The 11,856-nt window shown below is 40.2% G+C and overlaps 1 protein-coding gene across 2 annotated transcripts; it reads left to right on the top strand.

The window, feature by feature from the left end:
* The first annotated feature begins 275 nt into the window (after positions 1 to 275).
* On the top strand, positions 276 to 10,425 carry ncam3 (neural cell adhesion molecule 3). 2 transcript variants are annotated; one of them, XR_002170868.1, is made up of 17 exons: positions 276 to 448; positions 683 to 754; positions 1,072 to 1,266; positions 1,746 to 1,880; positions 1,996 to 2,136; positions 2,297 to 2,414; positions 3,550 to 3,704; positions 3,814 to 3,947; positions 4,676 to 4,811; positions 5,267 to 5,434; positions 5,506 to 5,626; positions 7,423 to 7,552; positions 7,754 to 7,922; positions 8,017 to 8,209; positions 8,718 to 8,849; positions 9,147 to 9,987; positions 10,020 to 10,425. XR_002170868.1 is itself a non-coding variant. In XM_019893009.1 (16 exons), exons 1-16 carry the CDS (start codon positions 403 to 405, stop codon positions 9,187 to 9,189), a joined length of 2,088 nt encoding a protein of 695 aa, XP_019748568.1. In that variant the 5' UTR covers positions 276 to 402; the 3' UTR covers positions 9,190 to 10,425. The 2 variants fall into 2 exon arrangements, 1 of the variants encoding a protein (XP_019748568.1); XM_019893009.1 differs by having other exon boundaries at positions 9,147 to 10,425.
* The last annotated feature ends 1,431 nt before the right edge of the window (positions 10,426 to 11,856 follow it).

Here is an 11,856-nt window from a genome sequence, read left to right on the forward strand (position 1 = left end):
ATCATAAAACTTATCACCATCAAATAATTTCATGTAGGCTACGATCTGACCAAAATAATTGTACTGTGGTGTGAGTGATGCCAGAGCAGAGACTTGCATGTATTTATTACTTTGACAAAATATGAATAATAACAAGACTTTGTTGTGAAATGGACGAAGCATTTCTTTCACAGCCATTTGTGATCATGAATGACAAGAAGAGATGAGACACATGTGCTTCCTCTCCGCCCACTTTTTGCTTCCTTTCCCCTTCTGCGTCCCTATATAACCCAAGATACAGACCCTCCCCATAGCAAGAACCCTGAAAGTAGGTGTCATATTTGAGGCTCGAAAATCCACCTTCACCAGCTAACCTGACAGGAATTTTTCAGTGTGACCGTGGCCAAAGTGAAAATTTTCGACATGAAAATCGCCTTGTTTTTGTTGCTTCTGGTTGTGCATAGCACGGGTAAGGTCTGCTATTTGATATTGTTTGGAGTAATTAACTGCAAACACAAAACGTCACCTCAAGTGCGTTAGATTCTCTGAGACATTCACTGGTGTGTTGTTTTTATCTTTTATCTAAAGTTTCGGGATACTACTAGAACAGTAATTTTAGGTGATAAACATGGAGAGGTTGTCTAATGTGCACTAAATAGTGACAAGCATTTGATGGCACATGTTTCTTTCCTCTCTTTGTCAGATGCCAAAATGGACATCATCACCAGCAAGCAAGATATTAAAGTTGGAGAGGAGCTTTTACTTTTCTGTAAAGGTCAGTTTTCCATCTGTAATTTAAATATGGCTGACTTATATTGTACATTGCATTCTGTACTGTGTACAGTTCTTTTTTTGAAACATTTATTTTTTGCATGCAATACTTTGTTTTTCTTTTCTACGCCCCCCCCCCCCCTTTCAATTCTGCTGCTGTCGATTGCAAATTTCCCCAGTGTGGGACAAATAAAAGTTTTCTTATCTTATCTTATCTTATCTTTTATGTCTTTATATATGCTCTTTTGTGTCTGGGTACATCGCACCTGTGGCACATATCGGTTTTAAATTCCATTTGATGCATATGCTATCCTGTCTTAGCTGGGGGAGAAGGACATATAACATGGCAAAGGAATGGCGAGGACATCGATGAAGAGTTGATATCAACAGTGGATGAGTCCTCTTCGAAACTGGTCATCAAGAGTGCCTCTGTGGAGGATGCAGGAAGGTACACCTGCCTGTGTGAATTTGACAACGGCCACATGGATGATGTTCAGACACAGATTTATGTTTACGGTATGTAAGAGCATCATACACTTTTGGCAGACGAACTGGCCACAACACCTGCAAAACTGAATCAGCTGGTAGGCCTATCAGTGATTCTGTCAGTTTTAAATGATCAAGTCAGAGAAGTATTTGTATGCACAATACCTTTATTAGAATGTATTTTAATTTGCGTTGTTGTATAACTGGATTGGATCTTACTGAGAGCAGTGTGACATGTTTTGCCCCTCTCATAATTCCATTAACTGCCCAATTTTTTTAAACAACATTACAATGCCGTTGTGGCGTAATAGTTCGCATAACATCCTTGGCAGAGTTAACAAATACCTCTCTGACGGCGTCAATCAAAATGACTATTAAAAATTGGGCAAGTCATTGGGTTGTGCAGATGCTGCTGTGGCCAGTGGATCTTTTGAAGCGCTGCTAAGATCATACTTGTCTGGTCTAAGAATTTACCACACACAAAACAAGCATCTTGGATTTGTTGTCAGAGGGTCCATCATTTGAAAACACCCCCACCTACCATGAGTTTTTGGAGGGCACAGATGGAGCGGTGCCTTGTCGGGTGTCTGGCCAGCCGGCGGTGGAAGTCCGTTGGACGTACAGCAAGGAGATGCCGTCTCGTGGTAAGTGTATGCTCCGGGAGCTCATCTCCATATGATCATTTGGCAAATCTGATTTTGGATTTGAAATGGATTTTGGGATGTGATTTTCTGATCTTTTTGTCTTTGTCTTTATTAGGAAAAAATGTGCAGCAGCTGCCTGATAACACGCTCCTCATTGAGAAAGTGAAGCGACAGGATGCTGGGATGTACGTGTGCCAGGCCCAAATCAGAGGGAGGCCCGTCTTTCAACAGCTTCCCATATCTGTTGTAGTCAATGGTGTGTCTTCTTTGCATCATCATTTACAGTATGAAATCAAGCATGCCATGCTGAATGTACGAATTTCCGGAAAGCAGACAATCATTGGGATAGTTGAATTTACATCAAGTCCAGTCTGTGTTCTGAAACATTGACAATAACAAGAGTGTTCTGAATATAGCTCCTCCCACTGTACATCTGAAAGAAGAGGTGAAGAAAGTCATCGCTGGACCAGAAACCAACGTTTCCTTGCTCTGTTTGGTCGACGGCCAACCGAAACCCAATATCACCTGGAGCATGTAAGACCTGAGTTTACCAATTAAGATGCATTCATTCTTTTGCGAGACACATAAAGCGATTTAGGGACAGGGGGAGAGTAATTAAATCTAACAGATTTTGCTCACATTTGCCTTAAAATTCATTCTCACCTTTGATTAACAGTCAGTGATGCAGTATGTGTTTAGTTTTAATATCATCAGGATTATTTGCATTATGGTGATAGGTTACGGTCATGTCAAATTACTCTGCACAATACGTTTATTTCACCTTCATAAAGTAACCAAAGGTTTTAGTGCAGGTCAACATTGCAGCAAACCACAAGTACTAATAATGTCAACTTGATAGCTCGTGGAATGTGTCAAAACAGTGAATTATTTTATTAGTAAAGGCATCTGTACCGAAATACTGTATGTTTTTGGTTAGTGAATATGTCGAGTGCGCTCTTGGTGAGTGTTTCTGATGTTTGGATTCTGATGTTTGGATCTGTATCAGTGGATAATCATTGTTTTTCGTGGATATGATACTAATATTATCCTGACCATCATCCCACACAGCATTAAAGCTCGGTTTCTTCTTTACAATCTGCCATAATGTTTTAACAAGTATCAGCCTAATTTAAGCCAATAGCAAACGTTACTTGTGGAGTAGTACATTGCGCTTTATTTTCAGATCCCCCATCCATCCCAGGCATGAGTATGTTGCAAAGCCCCTTGCAATGAAAATCTTGCGATACAGACAGACCATATGGAAGAAGGAAAAGTGACTTTTGGCTTTTCTATGTCAGGGGTCGCCACAGCAAGTCACTCGCATGAGACTTTTGGCACAGTTTTTACACCGGATGCCTTTCCTGACACAACCCACCTCATTTTCTCTGGGATTGGGACTCTTTAAAAACAATCACTTTTCCAACACACGGTAAATATGTTGGAACAAAATAATGTGCAAGCATAAAACGAATAGAAAATACACATGAAATATAAAAAGCACAAAGATTTGCTTTGGAGATTAAGTCTTAAATTACCCCTCCCATACACTCGTATATGTATTTCAACACAAAAAAATGGAAATGAAAATTCACGAGATAGTGGGACTACGATAGGTGCATTGCATTATAATGGTGACTTACTTCAATCACTTTAAACTTCTGTCTCACAGGCCAGCATTATACGACCCCAGGCATCACAAGTTCAACTCTGACCGCAGCCAGTTGATCATTAGGTCCGTTGTCAGGGACGACTACGGGGAATACATCTGCACCGCAACCAACAAGATTGGCGAAAGCAGTGCTACCGTTATGCTTCACGTCTTTGGTTGGTTTTCTTCTTTTCTGACTCCCTATGGAATGCAAAGTACAGTATCAAAATAACATTTGCATTCAAACGTGGCTGTTGAGGTGATAATGGAGTTGTTTCATTTCAGAGACCCCAGAGGTGTCTTTGTCTGTAGAGCAGCAGAATGTTAGTGTGGGCGAGAGCGTGGCAGTGGCCTGTAATGTCTCTGGACTTCCTCAGCCAGACCTGCACTGGCTCAATAAGCGCAATGGACAAACCCTGGTAAGAGTGGTACGCAGGGGCAGAGCTACAGGATGGCCAGGGGTGGCAAAAGACACCCCTTGTCAGTCTGTGGCCACCCCCATGCCGAGGGGGAAATTTTAATATCTGCTAATTTTACACGGATGCAGTATTCCTCGACCCGTTTGTTACTTCATTTTTTATATTAATTACATATTTAGAAAGTAATTCTGTAAATGATCTGTGTCAAGTAAAGAGTATTCAATTCTTACAGTTACTGTAGTATCAAAACCATGCTTTCACATCACAGCAAGTAAACCGACATGGCAGAGAAGTAATTGTTTATCTTACCCATCCATGGTCATGGTTTCATGAAATAAAATGCACACATACTGTATACTGTACCACACAGTCATAATACAGGCTCGAAAAAAAAAACATTTAGTATTGTGAAGAATTAAGAGAATTTTGTGTTGTCGTGCTTTTTAGAAATGATTTGAATGAATGGAACCATTGGGTGTGAATTTTAGTTCATGTAACCCTCATTGTGGATGGAATGTTCAAGAATGATTGACGCATGCATGGCTGTCCTTTACTAATGTGTTGTGTCACCCTTAGCTCCCCACTGAGACATTTATGGGACATAAATCGATATAAAAATAAAAAAAACACAAAACTAAAGACCACCACTACATTTGGTTTCATCAATCTATGTTTAGCCCAGCCTGTTTTTCACAGTACTGTACATCTTTTGTGTTTGGCCTCGCTAGGACTCACCTTCTGGTCGTATCCGTGTCGAGGGCGGCATTTTGATGATTGATTCAGTCGTGCCATCTGATGGTGGCCTCTATTCCTGCATGGCTGTTGGAAGCATCGGCAATGCATCAAGAGACGTTGCAATTCACAGTAAGTCATTAACTTTGGCTCTGCGGTGTAATTCTGCACTCACCGGACACCTCACTGAGTCACCTAAACAACAAAATAAGCCATACATTTGTTTAAAAAAAAAAAAAGCTCAATTTTGAATTATTTCAACAATCGCATCATTGTGCTTGTATTTTGCAGTGTTAAATACCTGTAATACGTTAGGCAGCTACATATAACCAAAAAAAAAAGAAAAGAAAAAAAAAAGAAAAGAAAAAAACATTAAAAACACATCTCACTATACACAGTCCTAGAGCAGTGGTCTCATGTCATCCAAAAGAAGAAACATACATCAATTTATCTAAATATGTCTATGACATTAAAACTGGACATGAATATCTATATAGTGTACTCGATCAGGCCCTAATTTTGAACACATAGGTTACAACTATCATTGTAAGTACCTCATTTTACCACGGTGTTCTCTTGACCCACAGCCCAGCCTGGTCCACCTCCCTACCTGTCAGTCTCACCTGGACCTGCCTCAGTCTTTTTCTCCCTCAAAACACCACCCATCAATGGGGGAACACCAATTACAAACTTCATCCTGCAATGGAGACAAAATGCAGCCGAGAAATGGCAAGAAGTCACCGTACCAGCCTCAGGTAATTTGTCCGTGTACAAGGTTGAAATCAGCTGTAATCCTTGACGTGCACTTTTATGTTTGTGCTCGTAGATACCCTGGCAGTGACCTCCCTCATGCCCTACACATTATACACTGTGCGTTTGGCTGCCTTGAATGCAGCAGGACGCGGCCAATTCTCAGATGCAAACTCTGTCCGAACCCTAGGAATACGTGAGTATCACACATTAACACCATATGAAGGCAGAGGCACAATAAATCCAAATTCCATACCACTTACTACGCAATGCCTGAAATGAACAAAATAGTGTGTTGATGATCATTTTTAGAATTGGGGGTGTTGTTGTTTTGTTACATATTTTTAAGGTAAATATCTAAGATTTCAAGCAATTACAGTTTGCACCTGACCTGTGAAATACATTGTACAGTAGTCATCAAAATCCATCCATCCATCCATTTTCCGATCCGCTTATCCTCACAAAGGTCTCGGGGGGTGCTGCAGCCTATCCCAGCTATCTTCCAGCAGTAGGTGGGGGACACCCTGAACCGGTTGCCAGCCAATCGCAGGGCACACAGAGACGAACAATCATCCACGCTCACGCTCACGCTCACACTCACACCTAGGGACAATTTAGAGTGTTCAATCAGCCTGCCATGCATATTTTTGGAACGTGGGAGGAAACTTGAGTACCCGGAGAAAACCCACGCAGGCCCGGGAAGAACATGCAAACTCCACACAGGGAGGCCGGAACTTGAATTGAACCCGGTATCTCTGCACTGTGAGGTCGACGCGCTAACCACTGGACCACCGGGTTGCCCGTCATCAAAATCCATGCATGTGAATTCACATACAGTCGTACTGTATTGGCGCGAATATAAGACGGCCCTGATTATAAGACAACCCCCTCTTTTTCAAGACTCAAGTTTGAAAAAATACTTTTTGAAGTTAATTTTTATACAGAAAATAATTTCAGTACATCTGAAACAAATGATTATAACAATATATTTAAGAGAAAAAGCATTCAAATCTTAATATCTGAACATTTAAATATATAAACTAAAGTGCAATCACATTCGTAAATGAATGGCTTCTGATTTTTGAAATGTAAATTACATCATAACTTGTCCTCATCTGCCGGTTAACCTGGCCGATCTTCGACCCACTTTTCTCCAGATTGTCACTACATTTCTCCATTTTCTGTTATCTCTTTTATTATTTTCTTCTCTTTTCTTTCTTACCGCTATTTTTAATTTTTCTTCTTCGTGCTACCGCTATTTTTATTTTTATTCTTCATGACAGGGGTTCACTTTGGCCTGGGGAGTCAAGTTCAGCACTCGCTTCAATGATATCTGGCGCCATCTAGCGTCGTGAATGGGTATAACGTCTAGACCTCGAATATAAGACGACCCCCACTTTTTCAGTCTTATTTCAATGCAAAAAAACACCGTCTTATATTCGGGCCAATACGGTAATTTGTATTCAGGAATAAGAATACACTCGAAATGCACAAACACTGTACAGCATGCATGCAAGGGAAAGATAAGGACCAAGGCGCAGCACAACACTGATGTGCCACTGAGGACACTGAGACCGACGTCCAAGAACATCACAGCAATGTTCGTATTTTGGTGTGGGGTCTTGAACCTGCAAGGGTATGATCACGGACCTACGCCTGTGTTTTAGGCCTTTGCAATTCCGGCGTCCTCTCATAACGTATTTATAAATACATATGTTAATGTTATGGTCAAAATATTCCTATTCATGTGCATTAAAGCATGTGTGCGATCATAAAAATATTATTTATCGCAATCTGTTGTTACACACTTTGTGATTCATCTGTTTTTCTGTCTTGTATCATGTTTCCATCATCATTATCATAATGACACCATCCAATCTCCTATCCTCCATCGACAGGAGGTAAGACACACACACTGGCCGTTACATGTATATGAGTCCACACAATAACAAGGAGGCATAAAGTTCTGCATTTGCTTTCTCTATTGCCACCCAGGTGAACCAGACAGCCCAGTTTTGTCATGTGATGAGATGAAAGTAGGGGGCAACTCCTTCTTCATCCCCCTCAAGCAAACTGATCATGGCGGCACTCCTCTCCTGCACTACAATCTCCGATATCGTGAGGTCAGGCTCAACATGCACCTGCACGCCTTTGCCGTGTGGTAGCATCCATGTTCATGTGAGGTAGTTGGCAAAGGACTGTTACATAAAAAGTGGAAGTCAAAACACTCTCCGTCGTTGAAATATTTATCAATGCATATTTTCTTTACCCATTTTATGCCCCATACTTGGTGCTACAACACTTTCTGTCTCTATTTTGTCCAGGATAAAGATCGGGCTGAATGGAAAAAGAAGCAGCTATCGTCCAACACTGACTCCATTACCCTCATAGACCTGAACTTTGGCGCTGACTATCAACTGGAAGTCACAGCAATCAATGCTAACGGTTCCTCGCTCCCTGTAACATTCAACTTCACCATTGCAGAGAAACCTGGTAATCCTCTCATCATCTCAAACATCACATCTCCATTCTTAATGAGCGTCCTCTTTCTACTTCACTCCCTTCTTCATCCTCTTTGTTCTCACAGTGCGAAGCAGCATGACCAAAGGCAGCGTGGCGGGCATCGTCATGGTGATCTTCTTGGTGATTTTCTTGCTGGTGGATGCCACTTGCTGCTACAGAAACCGCTGTGGCCTGCTTATGTCCATCGCTGTGAAACTTTTTGGACAGAAAGTTCCAGGCCTCAAAGGGTTTGAAGAAGGAGAGGGGGGTCCTAATGGGTAAGTACAGTAGGTGTGTAAGTTTGTATTCATCTTTTTTTTTTTGGGGCGGGGGGGGTACTAATCTTGAATTTATGGAGCCCCTAAAGGGATATGGAAGAAAAAAAAACTTTGCATTCCCTCGCAAAGATTGCGAGGGAACGCAAACATTTTTTTTTTTTGCAAAGAAATTAAAACTGTTCTTGATCTTAAATATAATTTCCAAGTCCTCTTCCATGATTCTCTCCTTCCCCGAAGTAGTGTCGTCTCTCAATCAGCCGCACAAGAGAGCCCACATTAGCCAAGCTGACCCGGAAGTACAAAAACGCGCATTTGAAAAAACATGTCCATTTACAAAAAAAAAAGTTTGCGTTATCTCGCAATCTTTGCGAGGGAACCCTAAACTAGGAGGGATCCTAAACGCAAAGGTTTTTTTTCTTCCATGTCCCCTCAGGGGCTCCGTGTGAATTGGATTTACAAGGAGGTTAGCATGATTCTAATCCCATTTATTTTATGCATGCTGCTCTAGGGAAGTCAAGATGAATGGCGTGTCCACTCCAAGAAGCGACAGACGACAAATGGAAGTTCAGACACTTCCCTCCAAGGAAGGCGGCACACTCACAGAGGTCACCTGTGATAAAGCCTCTCTTACTAAACATGAGTATGTGCAGTCACACTCACTCACAGTAACTCTACCGGGATATATTCTATTAGGAAAATAACAAATTTTAAAAAATGAAAAAATAAATTCAATGTATTGGTTTTGCTTTTAGCTCTCAATGTGTCTGTTACTTTGATGTTCTCAGTTATTTTATTTCACATTTAACCCATGACAACCTCCCTAAGCTTTCAGGTATTCTTTCGGAGTGACCTTTTTGTTGTAGTGAAGAATATTTAGCTGCAATAAAAGAATAATCTGTGATCTATTTTTTTCCAACCCCCCCCACACCCCCAACAGGAAAATTCAGCCAGACAGAAATGTGCCTGCGGCAGATGCATGAGCCCAACATCTAAAAAAGAGAAACAAAGAGGCAACATCAAATCTAACCTTTTTGATGAGAAGATAATTCGAAGCAGAAATTTGAATTGTCAACAGTACAGTATAAACAAATGAATGATTATTTGTCTGATTCCTCTGTGCTGCTGGTGTATGAACATTAAGAGGACAAGAAGCAAGTTGAGCATCTCTTGACATCACACCTTCTCATCATGAAAATCTCCCAGTTGGTAGGAACTTCAAGAAGACAGTCCAAAGTGACAAGTGATATTTTATGTCATGTTGTTGTTAGTTTGCTGGCTCGGTTGAGTTTAACCTAAACTGTAATGCATTCATGCTAGGGTAATCTTGAGATCGGTCTTTTACAGGGTAAAGGTGTTTGTAATTTATTCTTGAAATGACAATGTTCTCAAATAAGCATGCTTATGTGTTGAATGTTAAAAACAAACAAAGATTTGTTTATTCCGAACAGGATCAAGTAAAGCTGTTTAACATCAAAAATGCCTGTCTGTGCAGCACGGCGCAGTACCGGTAGTTAGTCGCTGGCTGCGTCACAATCAACAGGCTCCTGGTTAGAATCTTAGCTGAGGCTAACCTGTGTTGAGTATGTATGGTCTCCCTCTGTTTGCTTGAATGTCTCCGTGTACTTCCATTGCTTCCTATATTTCATAAAAAATAAAAATAAAAAAAACATTACCTTCATTGCAGTTTCTAAATGACCCATTGGTGTGAATGGTCGCTTGTGTATTATGAATGTGCTCTGCAATTCGCCGGCGGTGAGTCGTGTGTAGACCAGTACAGAGTAGGCTCACTCACCATTAGCTGGGATATGAGCTGGCTGATCGGACATGCACTGTTGAAAATGGATGAATGAGCATTTCAATGAATGGATGGATGGATATTAACTTTTTAGAAATACTTTGCTGAGGCTGCTATCCTGATTTTCATGTTGAGCTATAACCAACTAGCATAGGCCATTCAACATTTATCACTGTTAGGAAAATACTGTGATGTATAAACAGGACTAATGCAATAAGAACATGAACTAATATATTTTAAAGAAACTCATAGTTTATACTCTCGTTTGAGTCTGCCTATTGGATAAACTCTGATGCAGCATTTTTACTTTGACAAAAAGTTGATCATGCTCACAAGTCATACAAGCTGTGTGTGGTTGTAAATATGTACCGGTATGTTTTGTTAATCACTGTCTGAGCTATATCCAGTAAAAATATTAACACTATGTTTTGAAGGGTTTTTTTTTTCTGTAGACCATTATTATTGTGCAATCTTCTTTAGCTTTGGGTAAAAACACTGAAACACAACTCATCCCCATTCACACCTGAGACCTTTAAGACTAATGAGGTACATGCCACTGGGGAGGGAAAATACATAGCTGTGACCAGTTTGGACATTTTCACTTATGGGTGTATTCACTTTTGTTGCCAGTGGTTTAGACATTCCAGTGGCGGGCCATGCATTTCAACCTTAGGCCTTCAGTGACGTCACATATTATGAACACAATACTGTATAGGCTCGTCAAGCAGCACTTAATTTCAGGAGCATTTAAAACCATCAAGTATGCATTCACAATTAAGAGCAGGAAACTACATTTACAGATAGTCAAAACTAAAAAGATGATTTAAAAATACGAAATAAAATGCCACCCAAATTACGCTGTGTGATCTTAAACAAGTCTGTCCAATAAATTGCGCAATGTCGCAGTTTCATATAAGACACCAACCAAACAATAACAAAACAAACTGTTCTTTGAAAATAAAGTAAACAGATCATTTGCATTTTGAAAATCGATGATACAACAGCAAATAACTGACATAACTGACTAACTAATAACTGACTAACAGCTGAGATTGAACGAACTTTCGTGCACGAAGGTGACTACAATGCGCCATTATAAATTGCAGGTGAGCAGATTTATTTGATACATGTTTGTATCTTTGTCATTTTATTTTGTTACCATGAATTTAATACTAACGAAATAAAATGACAAGAAGAAATGTAAAATAAAATTCATTGACTCACCAATGTAGTTCTCACAGCGTCTGCTTATTTGAAAATAAAGTCGATCCTCCTTTCTTATCTCAGGATGCACCATTATAAATTGCAGGTGAGCAGATTTATTTGATACATTTTTGTATCTTTGTCATTTTATTTCGTTACCATTAATGTAATACGAACGAAATAAAATGACAAGAAGAAATGTAAAATAAAATTCATTGACTCACCAATGTAGTTCTCCACAGAGTCTGCTTATTTGAAAATAAAGTCGATCCTCCTTTCTTTTCTCAGGAACACTTCAGTGGCTCTGTTGTACAATATCCAGCTTTTCGTGGAAGGCTCGTCTTGCAAATTGTGTGGAAAGTAGTTCTGCAGCCAGATCAACGTCTTCTCCTTCGGCCATTTTGAGTTAAAATGCGAGTGACAGCTCTAGCAGAGCGAATCCAATCTTTTTTTTTTTTTTATTATTTTTTTTTGAACAATTCGGGATTTTTTTTAATCTTTATTGAACAAGTCAGGATACAATTCTCAGGAAACAGAAGAGGCGCTAATCCAATCACCGAACGCGCACGGCCAGTCTCGACGTAAGGCCCTCTAGCTAGCCCTAGTAGGCAGACGAGAACATGTCAGGATACAGGATAACAAAACACAG

The sequence above is a fragment of the Hippocampus comes genome, unplaced genomic scaffold, assembly GCF_001891065.2.
Source record: "Hippocampus comes isolate QL1 unplaced genomic scaffold, H_comes_QL1_v1.1 scaffold94, whole genome shotgun sequence".
In the NCBI taxonomy this organism is placed as follows: domain Eukaryota; kingdom Metazoa; phylum Chordata; class Actinopteri; order Syngnathiformes; family Syngnathidae; genus Hippocampus; species Hippocampus comes.